Consider the following 25,033-nt stretch of genomic DNA (forward strand, 5'->3'; position numbering starts at 1 on the left):
TTGGTCAAATATCTATGTGACTACTGACTTTTTTAGTTCAGTTTAAACTGAGTTATATGACAATGCATGTTTAGTTGTGTTTATATGAAAAAAGTGTAGAGTGTAGAAAGTGTAGTTCTATCTCCCTTGTAAAAGAATAGAAAAGGCATTATTACAATAGCACCTGGAACATACAAAAACTTTAAGTCATGATCAATTATCTTAGAGAGCTTTCAATTTCAAATACCAAATTTTGAAGAGAACCTAGAATAAAATAAGGTTGAAAGGGAGATTCTTCTATTACGAAATCAATCACTAAAATCAAAGCTTCCACTCTGCGAGCTGCTGCCATTGCGACTGTGTAAAGAGAGGTCTCTGATGTGGCCAGCCAAAGTGCCATTGTCCTTATTATGCTGAAAATATCTTTCTCTCTCTGAGTGCTTTGAAGGTGGCGGTGGAATTGTAACAGGAGGAAGCTTTGCACTTGGAGGTGGAACCACAACAGGTACAGGACAAGCATGAGCTTCCTGAGTTGGTTCTAGTGATCGTATTAGTGGACGGTTGAGTCTCTCTTCAAGCAAACTCAATCGAGGGAACCTCTGAGGTTCAGTTTCTTCATCTTCAGGCCTTACACAAGCTTTTCCTTTGCGTAATCTGCCAGCATCAGGCATTGTTTGTCATTTGGAGATGAATGAATACTCAAATACCAAGTCTAATCCTTCTTTAAAAGGAAATAAATTTAGCACGTTCAATAACTAGCAAGTCACCTTCTGAATAATTGTTCGGGTTCTTCTTCCTCCTCTTCATCACAGTCGAAGTGATTCACGGTTGTTGTAACCTTGCTAGAAAGAAGGTCATCATGTTTATCTAGAACTTTTTGAAGCTGTTCATTCACTTCTATTGCTCGGGAAACTATCCTCTCGTCTCTACAAACAATCCAAGAAAAAGAAGTTGAAACACAAATTCACCATAGGATAAATGCATGAATGCACACACAAATGCACCAACAATAGTGTGTGAATTTTTATTTTTCCGTTATATTACTTATTACTATTTATTAATTGAAAATGGAGAACAAATTCATTTAAGATTCAGCCTATTGCTTCATCTTAGAAAATGGCAAGTCACATGAAAAAAACAGTTAATACTTTTTCGGAACAATAGCAAAACTCTACTGCATGAATTATTAATGAACAGAGGAATGACATCAAAATCTTATGGCAAACGACCAGAAGCAAAGACAAAAAAAGCCATTCACTGAAAGATTTCTAGTCGGGAAATGAAAGGAAATGTATTTTCTTTTGGCAGTAAAGAGAAACTTAAAGCAGCCTTACCGAGAAGTCATCACAAGATGCATTACCCTCTGCTTTTGAAATGAACATTGCTCAACAAGGTCAAGGGTGAATTCATCTCTTGCTCCCTGGAAAATAAATCAGTTTCAGCAAAAAACTTGAACGGGATTATTTACATGTTTTGTAAGAAAATCACAGGGCTTTTGGTTCATAAGACAAGATAAAAATTATCAAGAGAGCATCGTAGTCATTTGTCAAATACCTTCCAGTTGACAGCATATGCCTCATGATTCTTATTCTGCTGTACAATCTTGAAGAAGTTTGTGATATTTTGATGTTAATTATGTTTACTAAAAAAAGTTACTACGGGTTTTTAACACTATCTTTAGCCTCTTAACCTCATTTCTTGTTGTCAATTCAAACCCAGAAGCAAACCAAATTTGAGGCCTAAGACTTTGTTTGAACGGAGAAGTATTGCAAGACATGAATCAAGATAAAATGCAAATCATATTCTTGGAGTGTGAAATTCTAGTTTCATTATCACAGATCCTTGGCTCACCTGAGGCTGCTTGGCATCAATGGCATCAAGGACTTCTTTTAGAACTTCCAATGCATTACTAGCCTTTTGGATAATGCTGCATAACAAAATTGCAGAATAAGAGAGGTTCACAGATAACGAAAACGACAACAAAACAAATACATTTAGATGATGTTTTTCTTCCAGATCAGTTAAGGTCCACAGGTTAAGAATCATCCATGCTGGAACAAAGAAAAAGTATCAAACCGAAGACAGATTTTCATACTAATCTCCATTTATTTCATTAGATAAAAACTATGGTATTTGGATAAATCTCAGTATCCAGTTTCCATCCTCAAAATAAGTAAATAATCATTCTTATCATAATTATACCCTTTTCAATGTATTCAGTTAAAGGATGGACACTGAAGATCATTTTTATAAAACAAAATGTAAAAATGGGGTTACTGAGTGAGGGAAAATGTTATTTCCACTCAAAGGTTTTTGGAAGACCCAGTCTATATCAAGTTTTACTAAAACTGAAAGGCAATAATCACCTAGATTCAGGAACAGTGTTGCGTTCTGCTTTTTGAGGAACCCCTCCATGTCTAAGTGGGACCTGCTCCTTTTTGGGTACATTATTAGTCCTATTTGGTTCTGAACTAGGACGATTTGATTGAACAAGTTGAGCTCTTTGCGGAAATTGCACCCCGGCACTCTGTAAAAAGTAAAACACAATTTAGCATTAGCATTGAGCAGATAAATGACAAATTAGTATTGATTAATTAGAAAAATTCTATAGTTGTATATCATATACAAAGGGAAGTAGAAACATCATGGCCGTCTATAATTCAGGTATAAAACATGTTCGAAAAATATGCTCATAAGCAAATTGAAAGATTCTCAATGTCTGATTCCAATAATATTTGCAGACCACCCATGAGCTTTAATACAAAAATACAACCATTTTCGGCCAACATAATCCAAGGATCATTTATTACCACTTTACTCTTAGTACAATCTTCCCACAATATCATCACAAATAGTATACCCTAATTCAGCATATCTGCTTAGCATTTAGCACCAGCTATATCCTATTAGGATGCGAAGCCAAAAACAATGCATAATATATCAGCTTCTTCTATTTATGAGCCCTCTAGTAAAAAAGAACTTTATGTATCATCATGCAGAACCTTATATATCAAACAATGTATATTGGAACCAAAGGCAGATTTCCAGGTTGTACTTCACTTATATGCACCTACCACCAAATCATAATATGCTTTATAATACTGCGGAAACTTTCCAGTAGCACCGCCAAGGGATGTTTGAGTTGCATCTAGTAGAAGAAATATTCGCTCCCTGACAGGCAAATCTGACTGCAAGCAAAGAAAAAAAACCAAAGAGCGCAAGGAAAAATCAATATTGAGAACAGACAAAATATCACAATAGTTTCAAGAAAAAATCACCTTTTTCTTTACAATTTTCACTAGAATAGGAATAATTTCGGCATCAACCACCTTCTCATGAATGTGATTTCCTATGTTGTTCATCAACATTTCCAGCAACTAGAAATTCCACAGGTCTAACATTAGTTAGTTGAACACCAGTGCATAAACACAAATAAGGTAATAATTCAAGAAAATAAAACAAGTATCCAATCTTCTCTGTTTCGGGTACGATGAAAACTATGTGCAGCAAATTATTTTCTTATAAGTGGTGGTTCTAGGTAAAACGGTTTAGAAAAATTATGGAATATTTTAAATAGACTATTTCACAATAAGATCAGTATACTCACCATGACAGCATAAAGTTGAGTGTTGGGGTTCTTGTTACCCAATCTCTTTTTTATAGCTTTAACAACATCTTTAGCTTTCCTGAACATTCATAAAACAAAATGACGGTATTAACAGAAACACTACTCCGACCCTTGGAATATTATAGCATATTATTGAGTTCGTAGTCAAGTGAAAGACCAGCTAAGCTCAAGCATCAATCTAGATGCAGTGTTCAACAAGTACCATGAATAATAGATTTTGAATCGCAAATTAAGTTAGCACCAAATATCAGAGGTCTGATAACTAACCAAACACTTCTAGTTTAAATTTTCCTTCTGAAAAACAAACCAGAGACAAACACACGTAACACAGCTTAAATGAAAAAGAAATACACAATTTGGTAAGACAAATGTGGTAAATACAGTTAAATTAATTGGATTAAGAAGAAAAAAATTGTCATTCATGAAGATTATCTTTCAATATTAAAGAACCCACTTAGCCGATAATGCATAGTTCAAGTGGTAAGGGCATTAGTAATGGGATTATGTGAAGAACATAGGTAAGATTCCCAAATCAAAAAAATAACATAATACAACATAAAGTGCCATAACAAAAAGCCTAAATGATAGAAATTAAAAATGAAGAAAAAATTGAGGTTAGCTTCATCATATTTTACTTTTGGGGCGTTGATCAATGATCAATTAGAAAGACACAGCACTATATGTATGGAGGTAGAGAGATAGAGGGAAAGAACTCTGTGGAGTACCTTTGATCGCGGGCAACTAATTCAGAGATTTCAATATTTTTCGTCCAATCAATTTCTGCCAGTTTCTCACTTGTTGCAGCATTGACTAGCTCAGCTGCCATCTTTATTTCTACATAAAATTTAAGAATTAAACAGAATATAAACAGTTTAAATATATTTCTGACAAGAAAGCAAATATCGAACAAGGAGTTAAGTATCAACTAAAATTAAATTAGGCAGCTAATCAAATTTGATCACTAGAAGCATAGTAGGAACAGCTACATAAAAATAAAGGTTTGATTTAGGAAATTAGCAAACAAAAACTTGTCATTTTTTAATACACTCTCAAACAACCTAAGTTTTTTTTTTTTTTTTCACTAGGTGAAGTCAGCTATACATGGATCAAATGATGGAAACTGCTAATGTACTCTCACTTGTTCATTTTTCAGAAGCCCCTTATATACATGTCAGTTAAGAGAAAGAATTAAACCCTAAGTCATAATTCATCTAATTGAATATAAAAATTGACTATAATCATATATCTATTACCTCTTATTACTATAGCACAAACCTAAGTCTGAACTGCAAGCAAATCACGAACGACCTACAAAAAAAATCCAGATGATCTAATTCAGCACTAAACTCAATTTCAATCTCAGCTCAAAGTAATGGAACTGATGAAAATAAGCAAAACTTGAAATCAGAAACCTTATAATCGAAAATTGTAATATTTATCAGTATGATTTATTGAACAAGATAGAATCAGTGAAAAGTTACATACCTTGAAAAACGGATATGAAGATGGAGATTACGAGGACGAAGGCGAGGAAGCACTGATAAACCCTAAAGACATTCAACATTTCCCAGAGTGGCACACAAAATCGATTATCTTGCTGCTTTTTCTTTTAATCAGTTAAAAGCTTTTTTTGCAAATAAAATATGAATGTTTGATTTGGATTAGTTATTTTTTATCGATTGATTTGGATGTCGTTTTGTAGTAATAAGAGGTTACTATTGTAGAAGAATGAATGTAATAGTATAAGATTGTTGTAAATGAAGAAAGAAAGTGCGTCACCGGCACGAGAGATGTCGTTATCAGTGACCCCACTCATCCCAAGCTAAAGCTCATTTCCAAGGAGAAGCTGCAATTTGTTAACTTCAACTTCCACTCGTTTTGTTGACTCATGCTTTATCCTTTTGCCTCGTCACACTCGCTATCATTCAACACTCTTTCCGGCTTTGGGATTTAGGGATGGAAAAAATTTTAACCGTCCGATTGAAACTGACCGATTTTTTTTTTTTTGTGTAAATGAATCGGATTGAGTCGGATTGATTCAATTGCTTAAATTAGATAGTAAATAATTTTTAGAGAATATCTCAATTCATTCTATAATACTCTTTGACACCCGACGCAACTACATTTATGTCTCATGTTTTCGTAGATAAATTTACGGTAGCACTTTTTCCCAAAATTTAGATTTTTCTGGAGATACATCTACGAAAGTATTTTAAATTGAGAAAACTTCCAAATAATTCAGTTAAAAAAAAATTTCGTAGATGTATCTACAGAACAAATTAACATAAAATCAAAAAAATGTGCTTATGAAGATACACCTCCGAAAATAAAAAGGCAAATTTGACAACGCACATGATGTATGAGAAACCTATGGAGTGAGATAAGATATTCTCTATTTTTATTAGTATAAGATTGACGCATTATAAAAATGAAGTTAATAATATTGTCAGATTATTATCATTTTAATAATCTAATTGTAGCATTATATATTCACAATAACACAATGAAATTTGAATATTATTTAATTATAAAATTAATGACAAGTGATTATCACGTAATAATAATTTTTTTAATGATAAAAAAGATTTTCTTTATACTATTCTAAAATTTTGATAGGTTTTTAAAAAAGGATTAAAAAATAATATTTGTGAAATTATAAAAAAAAAGAAGACCATTTTTATGAATTTAGCCCAATAAATATTAAACCGATCGAACCAACTCAATTTATTCGCCAAACTGACTTAATCGAAAGTGCGTAAGTTCTAGAACTATGTTAGGCGACAATTGAGATAAATGAATATTCGAGATACAACACTCTAAACCCTAAATTCTTTATTTATAAAAACATGCGGATAAGGTGTTACACATTCTCAACACACATCTTTAGTCAATAATATTTTTTTAATATTTTTGTTTCTAATAATTTTGTTAGATTTTATTGTATTGGATAATCTTTTTAAAATTATATATTATAACCGTTATGTTTTTATAAAAAAAAATTGGTTATCGAATTGAATACTATATCTCGTCAATTAATTTGTATTTAAATTATAAATGGTAAATAGTGTGAATCTTATTGCAAAATTACAAGGTTAAAAATGTAAATTAGTTTCGAAATACTTTTTCTACCCTTGTGAACCTAACATATTTGGAAATAAAATTCACCCCCTCCCCTCCCCTCCCCTTCATATTTTGAAGCAAACATATATGTAATTAAAATTCCTCCACTTCCTTCCCCTCAGCACTTGATAAAAATCCCTCCCCTCCCCTCTATTGAACCAAAAAGATCATTAATAGAGATATAATTCATCCATCTTATTTTATAAATCTAATGAATTTTATTTTTAAATTTCGCACAAAATTATTTTAATAATTTTTTAAAACAAATTTATTTTATTTTTAAAAATCACAATGTTTTTTTGAAATTTTCTCTCTCAAATTAATCAAGCAACAAATTTGTGATAATAATAATAATAATAATAATAATAATAATTATTATTATTATTATTATTATTATTATTATTATTATTATTATTATTATTATTATTATTGATGAAAATCAATTAAAATAGTAGCAACAACACTCATATCATATATAAAATTCTTAGTTGTTACAATTCCTTTTAGAATTAGACATTATTCACTATATTCTCTAATAGTCTATGCATACGAGACAAATTCTCTCTTTTTTTTTTTTTTTGCTAAACACGAGATTGTATAATTTTTATAGAATGTATGATCACATCTTAACTTGTACACTAATTCATCATATACAAAATCATCTAACCATATGGTACATCTTATTTGGATAAATGATAAACTAGAAAGTTGACTCAATAAAAGATTTAATGGATATGCATTGTCTAATAAAAATATATTATTCTATCATGACATCTCAGTAATTTAAAAATAATAATACGACTTAATAAGACGCATGATCGTGATTAATTAACAATATAAAACTTTTTTATACTGTTAATGCATCGTCCATTTTCTCTTGTATAAAACTCCACTCAATTCCACTAGATATACCGGTTGACTTTGTCTTACAAGGAGTAATAGTTTGATGAGTTTTATAGTAGTGCTTTTTAATAATATGGTAGAAACATATAAAAAGTGAAACAAAAATGAAAAGGACTATAAAGAATGCTTCTATTAGATCCTTAGTGGCAATTCCATCATATGAAGCTTGCATATTTCTTAGAAAGAAAAACAGATAAGCTCATAGACAAATAAACTTGCATATGAAGTCTTTAATATAATATCTATTTATTCCATATTCTCATAATAATTGTTTTATTTAAGATTTGTATGATTTTTAAGAAAATAATTAGATATGTTAGTTTTAATGATAAAATTTGTATCATTTACTAAAATATCCTTATTTATTATAGATAATAGAGTAGTTGAAAAACGTGAATACTCTCTCAGTCTCATAATAAATATCTTATTTGCGCTCAGTGTAGTTCTTAAGAAAATGATTAAATGCGTTGGTAGTTTTCTATTTTATGAAATTTGGTTTAAAATTTATTGAATTTCACTAGTTTTGCTTTTAACAGCTCATGCTGATCAAGAACTTACAAGATTTTGAACTATTTTCTTGAAATTGTGTATCTTATGTACATATGCTACTTGTATTCAGACAAGTCTTTGACTATTATCGCCAAGTGGGATAAGGATAAAAAGGAATATATGACAGTTGTGTAGATAGAAGCAACATAGTTGGATTACCATGTTCATTCTTGCTTTTGAAAGCAAATGCTACGGTTACCATTGTTCGTTCAGACACTGATCAACTGTTTGAATTTGGCAATAACCGAAATGGTTAAGATTGATCAAAATTTCTTTCCCTACCTCCCTCTTTTCTAGATCACCTCCGGTGAAAAACCTAAAATACCTTCACTTCGGAAATGCATTTCCGAAACGTTTTTTTTTTTTAAAAAAATTTGTCTTATTTCGGAAATGCACTTCCGAAAACACGAAAAAAGGTGTTTTCGGAGATGCATTTCTGAAAACACCCCTTTTTTGGATTTTCGGAGATACATTTCCGAAAACACTTTTTTGGAGGGGTGTCTTCGGAGATGCATATCCGAAATATTCGAAGACCAAATTGGTCTTGAAATGTTTCGGATATACACTTCCGAAATAATTCAATAATTATTAAAAAATTAAAATCAAGGTGAATCAATACAATTAATAGGTATAAAATCAAGAATCAATAAAATGAAGGTTAATCAATAAAATCAAGGTGAATCAAAATTTCCTAAACAATTTTAAAGTTAAAAATAATTTTTAACTTATATAAATATATAATATATAAATATATAATAATTAATATATAAATATATAAATATATAATAATTATTATAAATTAAAACACTCATTTTTTTTAATTTTTATAATTATTATATAAATATATAAATATATTTATAATTAATATATAATAATTATTATATAAATATATAAATATATAATAATTTTTATAAATATATAATAACTATTATAATTATTATATAAATATATAAATTAAAATACTCATTTTTTTTATAAATATATAACAATTATTATAAATATATAAAGAAAAAATTATAACCTACTTTATAAGTGAAATTATTTTAATTTTTTTAACTAAAATTATTTTAAATTTTAAAATATGAATCAGGATAGAAATATATAATAGCTATTATTCATAACTCATAAATTATATCAAAATATATAATTATTATTATTCATTACTCATAAATTATATCAAATTTATGATATATGAATTAATTAATATCCTAAAATTAATTTTTGGGATTTTTTTAGATTTTTTTTGTTGTTTCGGAGATGCATCTTCGAATTAGTCAAAATCCCAATTTTTGGGATTTTTTCGGAAATGCACTTCCGAAGTCTGGAAAAATTTAGAAAAAAAATATTTCGGAAATACATTTCCGAAGCAGGGTAAAATGGGGTTTTCGTTGAGGTGGGTAAAGAAAAAATCTATTTTCAAACAGGTATTAGATCAACCAGGATACGCATCTAGAGACATTCATTCAACATGACCCAAACTAATAATTGTCATATATAGTTCACTTTTAAAATGATTGACCGGGTATTATTTGAGCATAACGAGTATAATTTTACCAAAACTACAACATTTTGAACCTTAGTTATCCAACTAGTTTGTTAGAAGTAAATCTGTTAGAAGTAAATCTCAGCATCTAACACAATTAGTTTAATATTGTTATATTATATACTATACTTTATTGGAATTTGGTGTAAACCAATGAAGCACGGATACTTCAAAATTCCGGTTCAATCGTATCTGATACGCTCCGATACATTGCCGATACGTATCAAAGGAGTATTCAAAATTTTTCTTTAAAATTAAAAAAAAAAAGAATTTCAATACGGCTGCCATACGCTTCCGATACACTCAGATATGTGACCTCCCAATTTTTTTCAGATTTTTTTCTTTATTTTTTTAATTTTTTAATATTCATTATTTATTCCCCATTCAATTCTTTCCTAATCTTTTCACTTTTCAAAGATTCAAATAATCTTTTATATTTCATCTGTCCCAAAATAAATGTCACATTTTTTAAAAAAATTTGTTCCAAAATACTTGTCACTTTACATTACTATTAATCTTCTAATTCCAATTGTACCATCTAATAAATACTCTTAATTTATTGTTTTCTCACCTAGTATTAATGTTATTTTGAATACACCAATAATTAATCAGGATAATTTGGTATACCATTCTCTCTTTCATTTGTTACTGTTTCTTAATATTTTATTGGGACAAATAATTTGGAACAGAGGGAGTATCAATTTTCAATATCTCATTTAATTATATTCATCATTAGTTACTACTTCCTAATATCCTAAGGTGAATTCTTATCTACCCAACTCAAAAAGTTGGGTAAGGTTACCTCCTTTGTAAAATGTTTTGAAAACAACAAATAATTGTAAAATTTAATAAATAATTAAATGTGTTAAATTATATGGTATCATGTGATTGGTTGGAGGTACACTACCCAACTTTTTATGATGGTAGAAAAGTTGTCTCCATATCCTAATAGGAAGTAGCTGTACAAGTTTTCAATTCCAATAATCTCATATAATTATATTGACCATTAGTTGCTATTTATGCCGCTAACAATTTTCAATATTGACCATCTCTCTACAAGTTGTATCGTAAACTTTTTCTTCTTCTGCTACTTTATTTTTCTACTTCTTCATACCTTCCATTTTTAAAACAGTAGAATGTCAACCACATCTTCCAAATCAAATTCAAGGTGCTATGCCAATATTTTAGATTTAATATTTTTCAGTAATATAGTTATGTATTGAAAGTTCTATTAGGAGTTTGGGTTTGTTAGACTATAATTTAACATAATATTTTATTTTAATTTTTATATGTGTATCTTAAACGTATCGGATACGTATCGTATCCAATACTCGTATCGTTTCCGTGCTTTATCGGTGTAGACTGTGCTTGACACAAAGCCAATTTGAGATTTTCATACACATTTTTTTGTTTGTTACAGGAAATTTTAGATAGTTGCATAACTATGGAGTTTTAGCATGTTGACCAAGGAATTATAGCGCTAAATGCATATGGGCATGTATCTAAAGGATGGTTTGAAAAAAATAGACTTTTAGGAATCATGACTTTTAAACACGTAGCTGAGGTGCTTAGTAAATATAATGAATTTTAAAATTATATAATGAAAAAATAAACAGAAATTTATATAGATAATTTTTGAAATATATTACAACACATTTTTGGAATCCTTTTGAAAATTTACTAATCTGGACATAATTAATCTGAATGATTGTGACTGTCGTTTTAAATTTGATGTCGTTGTTTGGCTTCAAGGATGGTTCTCCAACCAGATTCTTTCTTTTTTTGTCGCTTTAAATTTGACGTCGTTGTTTGGCTTCAAGGATGGTTCTCCAACCAGGTTCTTTCTTTTTTGATTTCCACCATGTTGCTATTGTTCCAAGGTTGTTCCTTAAATTTAGAGGAAAAAAAAACTGAAACTTAAATTTGATGTTTCTATTTAGATCACTTTTTAATGCACAAGCGATATAGATGGAAATGGCAACTTGGATATCAACATTAACACTCATACTTATGGTATGTAAGTACCCGTATCCGAATCAGTTACCCACATCTCTAATAAAAATAAATAAATCAATTATAAAATATCATAAAATTTTAAGTTTTTAACAACATTAAAAAAATTTCAAAAATCTTATTGTTGAAATATGAAATAAACTAAAGTTATACTAAAATACGTAATATTTATACATTATTTTATTTTTTTAATTGATAAAGATAAATTTTTATATAACAATATAAACTAAAATATATAAATATATATTAGGCGGGAATGAGGTGGGTGGGTACTAAGGTGTCCATATATTTTTTTCGGATATGCATTGGAAATGAGCCAAATTTCCATCCTATCACGCCCTTGCCCATACTCATTTTGTAGGATTCTATCCCATCTGTAAACTGGAAAATCGATGAAAAAGTGAAATTTATGTGATTTAAACCCCTTTTTATTTTCATTTAAATATATTAAACTATACTTCCAATCTTAAAAGAAAAAATTGAAGTTGGAATCCATTTATTTAAAATATATTAAACCATACTTTCAACTATAGAAGAAAAAAATTGATGCTAAAATCTATCGCTTTCAAATTTCAACGAATGAGATATATGAAGTGTGGAATAAGTGTTTTATACTTCTGGAAAAAAAAAATTAACGTGATATAGAAAGTATTTTGTACTTGTGAAAAAATGTTGAAGGAAGGAAATGTTGAATTGCATTATTCACGAGCTATGCGATGCTTTATTTGTAAGCTGTGTGGTCTAATGCTATTAATTAGATAACAATTTCGCTTATAAAAAAAAATTAGATAACAATTATAGTATGAAATTGGTTAATTAACATAAGTATTTAAATTAATTTATGGAATAAATAAACTAACTTTAATGTAATAAAGAGTATGAAGATAATGCAAATGTTACTTACACATATCTTACTTATAGAATTGTTGCGTAATACCGCTTGCATGATTCAACCACTGCAACATGCAAACCATGTCATTCATATCTCTTTCACATGACTCATTCAAATTCAAAAAGAAACCAATGATAAGAACAACATGCTTTATTACAAAGGTTTTTCTCTTTTTCTACATCCTTAGTATAATTTTTAGGACAAAACTTAGGTACAATTCTTTTTGTGTGGTTCTTACTATTTTTCAATAAAAATATCACAAATGTATAATTTCTTCTTACACGTATGCTAATTTTTTCTATTTTCACTCACTAAATGATATTTAAGTACATTTATCATCTTTGTGTGGTTCTTACTATTTTCCAATGAAAATATGACAAATGTATAATTTCATTAAAGCATGCCTCAACATAACACACGCGCAAACACGCATAATATATATATATATATATATATATATATATATATATATATATATATATATATATATATATATATATATATATATATATATATATATATATATATATATATATATATATATATATATATATGTGTGTGTGTGTGTGTGTGTGTGTGAGGCATTCAAGAGTAGTGTTCGGTTTGGTGTTGTCTTGAATGTCATAAAAGTTACTTCTCTTCCTAATTTGAGTTGTCTCTAATTTTTTATTTTTGTATCTTTGTAGGTATTTTTTTATAGAGTTTGTGTTGAAGAAATTTTTGAATTTTTTTGAAATAGAGATTCTAAAGTTTTATGTTGAAGAAAGTTTTGATTTTTACTGAAAGTATTGATTTTTATTGAAAGTATTGATTTTTATTGATAGAAAGTTTTGTTGAAGAAAGTTTTGATTTTTATTGAAAGTTTTGACTTTTATTGAAGTAGAGATTTTAAAGTTTTGCGTTGGAGAAAGTTTTGATTTTTATTAAAATATTGAGTGTGGGCGGCTATGATTGATTGTTTGGCAAAGGGTGAGAGTATTTGGTGTTGATTTGAAGTAAGGGGAAGGAAGGAGGATGTTTGGAGTTTTTGATATGTAGGTAGGATCATAATGCAATGGATGATTAATGTAATGAGAAGGCTGGTGTTTTATACGGAGTGTCCTCATCTTCTCTGCAATTTTTGCAGAAGGATATACGATTGGTTTTGGTTTGGAATTAAGAGAGCATGACATAATGTGAATGGAAAAAAATTCAAACCAATTTGAAGGTTTGCTAGGTAGAGGAACTGTTGCGATTGTGAGAGTATCAATAATTAAATAGTTTGATTCACTTGTGGATGGGAATATGTTGAAACTTAACAATTCTAAGATTATAATAATAATTGATTTTATCATTTGGTATAAAAAAAGTTGTGTGTTGTTTTTGAGATTTGATTGTTGTGTTTTTATAATATAATAGGTTGTTAAGAAAAAATGGTGAAGATTCGTTGCATTGGAGCTGCATATGTTGGTGGTCCAACAATGGTTGTGATTATCCAACGAAAAGTTAAATGCAAAAGTGTGTGTGAGAGAGAGAGAGTACACCTGAATATATAGTGGTCCTCGCTTTGTCTACTCCACTCTTCAATGATTTTTCATTGGAACCTGTGTTGTTCCTTTTTATTTTGACAAATATTAGAAAATTTCATCCAATCACTAATCCACAATAATATTGAGAAAAATAAATCTCCTATATAGATCTTTAATTGTAAGTGTAATGCCAAACTCTTCTATGTAATCTTTATTCGATTCACACTTCTTGAATCTTCCAGCTTCACCAATCTGCTCACAGTATTTATGTGTGGCAATCACCCCTTGATCCCGCCGATTTCTTAAGTCATAAATTGTCTAAAAGGACACCTGGAAAAAAAACCTCCTTCTTTTCATTAGAATTTGTCAGCACCAAGGACAACAACCTCAATCTTGCAAGCTTCTTGAAAATCTCAACAAAATCTTCAAGAACGATTAGTTTCAAGATGATGTCTCCCTTAATCAATTGAAAATTTCTCATTATCATGTTCTGAAATCAAAACTAGAGGTTGAAGAAGAAAAAAATTATTTGTAAGATTTTTTGAACTTTCAAAAGTGAGAGGGTGTTGATTTCACAAAATCACAATGTAGATTATGACTTCATTATGTTGTGCTTTTGAAAAATGATAACGAAAATGAATTTATATGTGTTTGAGATTTAACACAAAAATGGATGAAAAAATTCAGTTAGATTCAATTCACGAGCATTTCATCATTTGAGTCAAATGAGTAAGTAGTTTGAAACAAGATCTCATAAAGAAAAATGACCTATTTTCCTATGATTCAAATTAGCTTGAAGTTGTTATTCGAGTCGCACAACTATCTTCATCTTGAAAATGGATGGGAAGTCTATCTATTGCTACTAGTATTCCACCACTATTGTATTCCAGTAAACCAACTATTTCTCCAACAAAAGTAAGGGTTTTTTCTTTTGTTATTAATTTAAGAAGTTATTGATGCCTCCAATGCAAATGCATATTCTCAATGACGCCATCAAAAACACCGCGGGTACCTACAGAGTATCATAAGCAGTAGTCACTTTTGCATCATTGCAATGTAGCAACTCCGATACAGCTGAAGATTACCCACCAAGTTATAATTACACCTTCATTTTAAAACAACCACACAGACCATAACATGTTCTTCATTTGTGTTTGTTTCACTCATATTATCAGGACCAGTTGGAACCATATGCATCTATTTTAGTTAATAGCTTTTCTGCTCTTGACTTTTTGGCATCAGCCTCTTTAGGTATCTAGTGGTGTGAATATCAATGAAAAAATTAAAATCATAAGAAAATAGAAATCACACACTTTTAGATATTTCTTTCTATACTTTGAATGTGGCATATTATAAATTTAAAGACGTAAATAGAGCTGAAATGAAGTACATCAAGTTGATAATAGAAAACAGACACACATGTACTGCAGTCGTACCGATGCTTTTTTTTTTATTTTTTTCTTAATTTTTCAACTTATTAGACAATATCCAACTCACTGGATCGACTAATATGGTTCGAAGATCAACTCTGGCATCAAGCTGAAATCAAGTGGTTTCAGTCCTCTCCGAGACAAGTAGATACTTACAACAACTAGTTTGCATTCCATTTTTTTCATAAGCCTAACATTACTCGCTTCAGTAGCCTTTTTCTTCATCTTTTCACATTATACAGTCGATATTTCCATTCTCAGAATCCTTGAGCCTCATTAAACTCAGACAGTGAGACAACAAACCTGCTTGTGCATTTGTTTCATCTTCCCCAGTTACATCAATAACTCTGCATCTCACCTTCTTTTGAACATCACACACATGTTTCATCAATTGCAGTCTTTTAGATAAATGGCAGCCACATTGGCTGGAACGAAATTCGTTCCGCGATATATTATGACTTACGATGTAATATTTATTCCTTAGCAATAAGTTACCCCCGGTTAATTTCTGGACCAGAGAAAATACTTTTCAAATCAATTAATAAAATTAATGTATTATTCTCTTTTCTTAGAATATTGGCTTGGGAACAAAAGAATGCACCATGTTACCATGGGGGTGCTTGGAAGAATTTATTTAGGATTATCCTATTTAATGTCACAAATACTTAGGCAAATGTTTGGAAGGGCTTATATAAATAGCTCACAATATGACTCCAAGTTATTTTTCAGCTTATGTGAAGTTTACACTTCTTCCTACGATATATTACAATGGAATACTTATTCCTTAGTTGTACAATATCTCCTTTTAACTTCTAGACCAGTGAAAAACGTTTTCAATTCAACAAAATTGTTGCATTATTCTCTTTTCTTAGAATATAGTGAGATCAAGACAAGGGAACAAAAGAATGCATCATTGAACCATGGGGTGATTGAACGCAAGCGAAAGAGACATCACATATTCACTCAAAATCATAATATGGTAGGTGTATAGATCTTCTCACTTATAAAGTGCTCAACCTCCACTTTTGTAAGCAATGTGGGATTTCCAACTCACACTTATATCACAACAGGAGGAAGAAAATCCGAATAAATAGGGAAAAGTTGGGTGCCTATCTCACTATTTCTGACACCCAATGTGCTAAATTTGGCTCTGAAGTTGAGTTTAGTGGTGACTCCAACCCAACTTATTTATACGATGATACAACGAAAAAGCTGCTGAGGTTTTTTTTTTAATATGTTTTTTAATTGTTAAAATATGTTTATGTTTAGTCTTATAAATATCATCTCTTTGGTTTTTTATGGAAGGACTCTTATCTTATGTAATAAGTACTAACTACCAAATAAAAACAAAGCCAACGCCTTTGAGGGACTCTTAATTGTAACTAATACAAAATTTTGCATGCACCATAATTTGATTGAATACTCGGGGTCTTGGACATGTTCATAGTATTATTCATTCTAAAAATCACTTTCAACAATTTTTAAATAAAGCTCTATAGCCTATTATATAGTTTTGATTCAACGGTAGGTAGTTGTCCATAATTTGATGCATTAAGCTTTACACACTCAAAAATTTACAAGCAATCGACACCAAACAGAGAATTGCAGATAACAAACTTCAACTCTAGAACCATTAATTCATTGTTTGTATTCTAGATACCAAGCTTGACAACAGTCTTTACAACCAAACTTTTCTCCTAAAGTTTAAGAATAACACATGCTAGACCTTGAAGATTTCTATTTCTCCCTTCATGAAGATCCTTCATAAAGATCAAGACATGTTTTGGGTTAATAGGTCATTTTAAAAATTTATTTTATGCGACAAAATTCCATTGGTATATGCCATTTGGGATAAATTACCCCCAATTTTACAAAGGTAGCCTAGGCCTCACCTTATTTTATATAATAATGATCTTAAGGAGTATACTAAAAAACAAAGATAATAATTTCTAAATAACTCTCATATTTCAACTAGGAAAATACTGTTTGCTATGAAGACCGAATAAAAGAAATACAAGACTTACAATAACCCCCACCCCTTGATTCTGTTAAAGTGCCATTTATGTTTGTTTAGAGTTGCTGTAAATTCCATCTGTAAATTTATGCAGATTCAGGGGTATAAGCGATGCAATCATTTTGTTTGGTATGATGAAAAGATAGGCTGTAGAGCAAAAGACATGATTTCAACATTGAACCAGAGACTTAATATTGCAAAGCTCAAAATCGATGCAGGGAAGATCCAAGAAGCTGAATTGAATAGAAAGATCCGAAATTTGAATAAGGAGATCAAGTATTTAAAGTTTTCGATTGTTTTGATTGCTTTGTTGGTAGTACCACTAGTGGTAGGATTTGTAATAAAGTAGGATGACAAATGTTGTTCAATGTTTAGGGTTTAGGATTTGTATCAATTTGTTCAATGTAGTGTTGTCAGATGTTCCAAATGTATTAGTTTGGTTATCAATGAGGATATCAATTTATTTATCAATGAGAATATGAGTTTGTTTATGTTCATTACAGACTAATATATGTTCATTACAATATATGTTACATACGAGACCATTGTTACATACCAGTATACAATATATGTACCATACTAGACCAATATATGTTCATTACAGACCAGACCATTGTTAACTCAATACAGGTCATTATTAACTTACATGAGAGTATAAGTTACATATAATTAGACATTTACATGACAGTATAACTTAGAGACCTACATAACTGAATACAGACCTATATAATTCAGTACAGACCTATATAATGACAATATAATGCTTTCATGGCAAAATGTACCAAAATAACAATAACACAAATTAACTATAATACTTGTTTATTAAGCATAATACCATAACAACATTACAAGTTAACCATAATACTTGTTCCTTGCTGGTTAACACAAAAGGTACTTCAAAAGTTACAACTTAACCAACTTAACCAAATACCAAACTTAACCAACTTAACCAAATACATAACTTAACCAAATACACAAAAGGACTAGTTTCATTACAACTTTTACAAAATACCAAACCTAACCAACTTAACCAAAAGGTACATATAGTACTTGATCAAAACGACAACCTAAACAAAAGGAACTTCTAATCACTACTACCGAGATGGTTGGGTAGCCAGTGGTGCTTGTGATGACTTTCCAATCTCAACTTCATTTGGCTTTGGTTTCTTCTTTTGTCCACCCTTTGCAATCATCTTTTTGTCCATCATTTGGTTTCTTCTTGTTTCCACCTTTTGGGATGGCTCTATCAGCAGCTCTCTTTCCTTCGCAGCTTCTTTTGTTGTGTCCCATTCCTCCACACTTATGGCAAGTGACTGTTGCAAGTTTCCTAGGAAGTACATGTTGACTTCTTGGTTCATTATTAGCCTTGTTTCTCAGTTTATTGGGATGACCTATGGCCCTTTTCATAACTGGTGAGTTCATAGTGGATTGGTCAACCAAAGGCCACAATTGTGAACCATTAGTAGGGTAAATAATCTGTGAAGTTTCCTCCACACTTATGGCAAGTGACTGTTGCAAGTTTCCTAGGAAGTACATGTTGACTTCTTGGTTCATTATTAGCCCTGTTTCTCAGTTTATTTGGATGACCTATGGCCCTTTTCATAACTGGTGAGTTCATGGTGGATTGGTCAACCAAAGGCCACAATTGTGAACCATTAGTAGGGTAAATAATCTGTGAGTAAATATTCTTGAAAGTGTTCTTCCTACAATATCTAGACATATATAGTTAGACAGACATATTCAAACACACATTTATTAAGACACATATATGCTAAACATTTACTTGTAATAATCAGATACACAGTCTTCAATTTTTTTCTTATTTTGCCAAATACATGTGATAAAATGACTACAAGGGATTCCAATTAAATCCCATTTCCTACATGCACAAGTCTCTTGTTTGAGATTATCATGTTCCTCATCAATACCACTCTCATTAGGTGTATGCAACACATCATAATCATCATCCTCATCAGAATGTCTAGCTTTATCATGATCCTCATCACATTGTATGACGGTTGTCCGACCCAAATCCACATTTTACTCCACATTTTCATCATTGTTAGCATGATCACTAAACTGAAATTCCTCCTTAGAAAAGCTACCTAACTCATTGCCAACAATATAGTCATCATCATCATCATCATCATCATCTTCTATTCCAACATCAACATGTTCAGTCTCAGCCTCAACATCTTATCTGTCAGCTTCATTCCCATTTATATCACGATCACTTGTAACTTCATTCTCAGCCATATCATTATCACTTGCAACTTCATTCCCAGCCACATAATTATCATTTGCAACTTCAACATCAGTATCAACCTCATCCTCAACATAATTTGGACCATCATCCTCATCATAATCATGTACTATCTCTGACTCATCTATAACTTCTACTGAGTGCTCAACATAAAAATCCACCAAGTCAAATCCTTTTAAATCCTCAACTAACTTAAGAACATCACCATCATAGTTAAAGGGTCTCATACCACGACTAAAGCTATACTTGGAGTTCCAATACCACATGCACTTGATATTCCTATATCCCTCGTTTATTATCAATTTTTCAAACTGCATATATGGTATGTAATATGTATCCCACACCCAATCCATTTCATACACTAATCCATCAACATACCATTTAACAGGATGCTCTACTAACTTTCCTATATGATGAATTCTCAGCTTAATGCATTGACTTTGAGATGGTCTGAATAACAATGTTTACAATCAGTGTATTGTCTAAAAGAACCAGATAACAAGATAAAATCAGACGAGGAGAAAGGGAATCATGACATACCTCACACAAAATCTGACATATTTTTTGTTCTTCGATGAAAGCGGAATGGGTGGAATCGCTCATGTCGTTACCGTTCCTTGGGTCTAGAACTTTGAAAATGGTTTTTGGGTTCTTCGATTGAAGGATGAGAGTTCAAGCAACGTTCCTGGGTTTGAGAGACTTAGGGTTGAGACGTTAGGTTGAGAGAGTTTGGGTTAAAGCATTTGGATTTGATTGAACGAAGTTGAGGGACGGAGCACAAGAGAGGACTTAGGGTAAGAGATGATTATAAAACATTTTTAGCAATTATTTTTTAGAAATTTAAGATTTTCAAAAAATATTTTTTAATTAAAAATAATTACATAATGATATCAAAATAGAATATATATATATATATATATATATATAAATATATATATATATATATATATATATATATATATATATATATATATATATATATATATATATATATATATATATGATCAAATGATATCAAAGTGTCAAAGTTTAATTTGACACAAAATCTCAACCGTTAAAATAATTGATCAAACGATGATACTAAATAGCCTATTTTTTAGAAAAAAACATGCTGTGTATTTTTTTTTATTATTTTATTTTATTTAGTATCAGCGTTTGATCAATTACTTTAACGATTGATATTTAGTGTTAAATTAAACTTTGACACCTTGGTGTCATTTATTTCTATCCCATATATATATATATATATATATATATATATATATATATATATATATATATATATTAAGCAAATAAAAATATAAAACAGTTTTGCCTATTATATTCAATAAAGAGACTAGTACCATTCCATGTCACATGATCTGTTTTAAAATAATTATTATTCTAAGTGCATTGTTCTTTCATTTAATTTAAATTTTGCTTATTTTTAAAATAATAATTAATTATATTAATATTTTTAATCAAAGGAGTTAAATTTACTAAAATAAAATTATTGTGTAATTATTTTATTAATATCAAATAATGGAACAATTAAATGTATCACAAAATAATATTAAATAATAGTTAGGTGCAACTTCAAAATCATGAATAGGAAATTCATTTAGTAAAAAATTCAATACAATTCTTTAAATATGGTTTATACTTTTTTTCAATTCAAATATGTAAGGAATTGTACGTAAGTTTTCTCCATTCAATTAATCATCACTCCCTCAATCTCAAAATAAGTGTTGTACTTGATACTTTCACACCGACTAAAAATAAAAATAAATAAAAGAGGGATGATAACAATTTTGTTAAACTATTTTAGTTAAATATTAGTGTATTCAAATTAAGATTAAATTAACAGTGGAGTCGTTGGCGAGTATTAAGGAAAAATCGCAATTTTAGTAAAATAAAAGCAAAAAACGAAAAGAAGAAGAAGATAACTTATGAAAACGACAATGAGATTGATTGAAGAATGAACAAAAAAAAGTGTCCCTTTACTCCTTTAACAAAACAGATCCAATCCAATTCACTGTTCGCATCAAAATCCACCCAATTTTTTTATTTTTATTTTATCAACCCAAAAAAACAAAAATTTAATTCAACTTTGATTTTGGATCTCAACACACTCCCACGTGTTCTGTAATTCTAAATAAATTAAAATATTAAATATCTCTTTTTCCATTATTAATTATATTTGGATTTTTATATATATATATATATATATATATATATATATATATATATATATATATATATATATATATATATATATATATATATATATATATATATGGTGAAACTGAAAGAACCGGTTTTTCAGTGAAAGATACGATTTTTTTCGATACCCTTTTGATTAGAGGGAAAAATAGTACCGTGATTCTAGAATAAATTGCATGCTCATTTGAGTTTGAGTTTAAAGTTTGAATCTTTTTCATCATCCACTACCGTAGTAGTAGTGTTGTTTTTTGGAGTGGAAGATTTTGCTATGGAGAGGTACGAGGTTGTTAAGGATTTGGGAGCTGGGAATTTTGGTGTGGCTAGGCTTTTGAGGAACAAGGAGACTAAGGAGCTTGTTGCCATGAAGTACATCGAGCGTGGTCACAAGGTGATGTTTTTGTTTTTAATACTTTTGTGTCTGTTTGATCTGTTTTTAATTGATAAAAAATTTCCGATTTATGATTATGATGTTTTGCATTTGGGATAATTGTTGAATGGTTTATTAGTTTGGACTTTGATTTGTGAAATTGAAGAGGTGTTACAAAAATTCAATTGAAAATTTTAGCTTTTAGATATGATTAGTTTCTGTTGTGTTGTTTTGAATTATGCTAAATGGCTTTGAAAAGCTATTATTTTGAAATCTGGGATTGAAAGTTTTTTTTTTATTTTGCTTCTGTGATTTCAGATTGATGAGAATGTGGCAAGAGAGATTATCAACCACAGGTCTCTTCGGCATCCGAATATAATTCGCTTTAAGGAGGTAAGGACTATATTTGTTTGTTTATCTGTTGGATTTGGATCAGTTTGTATTGAGGATAGTGTTAATTGATTGAGAGTTGTTAACTGTTATTACTTCAATGGGGTTATGACTTATGATTGTTTAGGTGGTTTTGACTCCTACTCATTTAGCAATAGTGATGGAGTATGCAGCTGGAGGTGAACTCTTTGAGCGGATATGTAGTGCTGGACGGTTTAGCGAAGACGAGGTTAATAACTTGACGGTTTTGCAGAATTTTTGGCTTTATTTCAAAGTTTTTCATGTCTCGTTTGTTTTCTTCTTTGATTATTCAGGCCAGGTATTTCTTTCAGCAGCTGATATCTGGTGTCCATTACTGTCATGCTATGGTTGGTATCATCATTCTTGATTTTTGACAAAATTTATTTAGGACTTTGCGTATTCAAAAATATACAAAGTGAGAAGAATCTAAGCTTTTACTCTCCTTTTGCAGCAAATATGTCATAGAGATTTGAAGCTGGAAAATACACTTTTAGATGGAAGCCCTGCACCTCGCTTGAAAATTTGTGACTTCGGCTATTCCAAGGTACTGTAATGAATGAATACTACCGAGTTTTAAAGTTTTGACAATAGGAGTAGTTAGTCTTTCGTTCCATGTTTGTATCTCTTAAGTGTTTCTTGTTTGTGGTGTAGTCATCTTTGCTTCATTCCCGACCCAAATCAACTGTTGGAACTCCTGCTTATATAGCACCAGAGGTTCTTTCTAGGAGGGAGTATGATGGCAAGGTATAACTGGTTCTGCATAGTTTCGTACTTTTTTCATGTTTGCGTCTATTTTTCTGTAATCGTGCTAATGTTGTATTCTGAAAATTGTTTTAGTTGGCTGATGTGTGGTCGTGCGGCGTAACCCTTTATGTCATGCTGGTTGGAGCATATCCCTTTGAGGATCAAGATGACCCGAGAAATTTTAGGAAAACAATTCAGGTACGTTATCCTTCTGTTACAACACTGATTTTCATTTTTGTTTCATGTTATTATCTCATCATCTTATACATCTCCATTTGTTTCTTCTTCTGCAGCGCATAATGGCTGTTCAATACAAAATCCCTGATTATGTTCACATATCTCAAGATTGCAAACACCTTTTATCTCGTATATTTGTTGCAAATCCATTAAAGGTACGTTATTATATAAGCTATAAGTTGTTTGCATAAGCTATTATGGAGAGCTTAGAGCGAGCTTATAGGCACGTCATAAGCTGTGTTCATAAACTATTCAAACAGTTTCACAAGTTTTTATAATAGCAAATAAGTTCAAATAAGTTGATCCTAACAAATCCAGTGCTGATCAAGCTAACTACTAGAACTTATTATTCTCGCCGTTGTCTACAGAGAATTTCTCTCCGGGAAATCAAGAACCATCCATGGTTTTTAAAGAATCTTCCAAGGGAGCTAACTGAATCAGCTCAAGCTGCGTACTACCAGAGAGGCAATCCAAGCTTTTCTATTCAAAGTGTGGACGAGATAATGAAAATTGTGGGAGAGGCGAGAGAACCTCCTCCGGTATCTAGGCCGGTCAAAGGCTTTGGCTGGGAAGGCGAGGAGGAGGAAGAAGAAGTGGAAGAAGAAGAAGTGGAGGAAGAGGAAGATGAAGAAGATGAGTATGACAAAAGGGTGAAAGAGGTTCATGCAAGTGGAGAGTTTCAAATCAGTTCAGAAGTGTAATTGATGTTATAAAGTATTAGTATTATTTTGTGGTACAAGTCAGTTATTTATGTGTACTATAATGTATAATTGGTTTTGAACCTGTGTGAGGAAATTTGACTTGTCACATTGTTCATGTATAATAATATTTTTCAGTTACCTGTTTCTGTCATGGCAAAGATATACATTGCATGTGGATTGTTGGAGCAGGCCAAAAACAAGACATGTGAAGTGCTTAGTGATGAGAAGTCACTTGATTAAATTTATACTATTGTTAAATAAGTTTGTTTTTTTTGGTTCGAGTAGTCTAATTGATGTAAATTCACCATTTATATGTGAATGAGTGGAATCTCGGGGTAAGGATTCTCTACCTTTATGGAGGGAAAGGTAGAGTAACTTTAGGCAAAATAATGAATAAGATAAAAGATAGATGATATTTATTTTGGAGGGAAAAAGATGTGAGAGAAAGTAAAACATGATAGAGAGATAGAGAGAAAGTTAGAGAAAGGTAGAGAATTGAAAGTTAGAGAATCCAATCCCGGAATCTCGC

The 25,033-nt window shown here is 30.4% G+C and overlaps 2 protein-coding genes across 3 annotated transcripts; one reads left to right on the plus strand and one right to left on the minus strand.

The window, feature by feature from the left end:
• Window positions 1-175: 175 nt before the first annotated feature.
• On the minus strand, window positions 176-5,428 carry LOC131602932 (TOM1-like protein 5). 2 transcript variants are annotated; one of them, XM_058875160.1, is made up of 11 exons: window positions 5,093-5,428; window positions 4,861-4,915; window positions 4,333-4,433; window positions 3,587-3,665; window positions 3,258-3,356; window positions 3,054-3,167; window positions 2,346-2,506; window positions 1,831-1,906; window positions 1,314-1,399; window positions 747-905; window positions 176-633 (listed from the first exon to the last, which is right to left on the minus strand). In XM_058875160.1, the coding sequence occupies exons 3-11, from the start codon at window positions 4,431-4,433 to the stop codon at window positions 288-290; spliced, it is 1,221 nt and encodes a 406-aa protein (XP_058731143.1). In that variant the 5' UTR covers window positions 4,861-4,915; window positions 5,093-5,428; the 3' UTR covers window positions 176-287. The 2 variants fall into 2 exon arrangements, with proteins under 2 accessions (XP_058731143.1, XP_058731141.1); XM_058875158.1 differs by having other exon boundaries at window positions 4,333-4,441; window positions 5,093-5,426.
• A 16,695-nt stretch (window positions 5,429-22,123) lies between these two features.
• On the plus strand, window positions 22,124-24,642 carry LOC131602933 (serine/threonine-protein kinase SRK2A). Its single transcript, XM_058875161.1, has 9 exons — window positions 22,124-22,432; window positions 22,730-22,804; window positions 22,929-23,030; window positions 23,116-23,169; window positions 23,274-23,366; window positions 23,474-23,566; window positions 23,660-23,764; window positions 23,860-23,958; window positions 24,172-24,642. Exons 1-9 carry the CDS (start codon window positions 22,313-22,315, stop codon window positions 24,502-24,504), a joined length of 1,074 nt encoding a protein of 357 aa, XP_058731144.1. The 5' UTR covers window positions 22,124-22,312; the 3' UTR covers window positions 24,505-24,642.
• The last annotated feature ends 391 nt before the right edge of the window (window positions 24,643-25,033 follow it).

This window comes from Vicia villosa, linkage group LG5 (genome assembly GCF_029867415.1).
Source record: "Vicia villosa cultivar HV-30 ecotype Madison, WI linkage group LG5, Vvil1.0, whole genome shotgun sequence".
Taxonomy (NCBI): domain Eukaryota; kingdom Viridiplantae; phylum Streptophyta; class Magnoliopsida; order Fabales; family Fabaceae; genus Vicia; species Vicia villosa.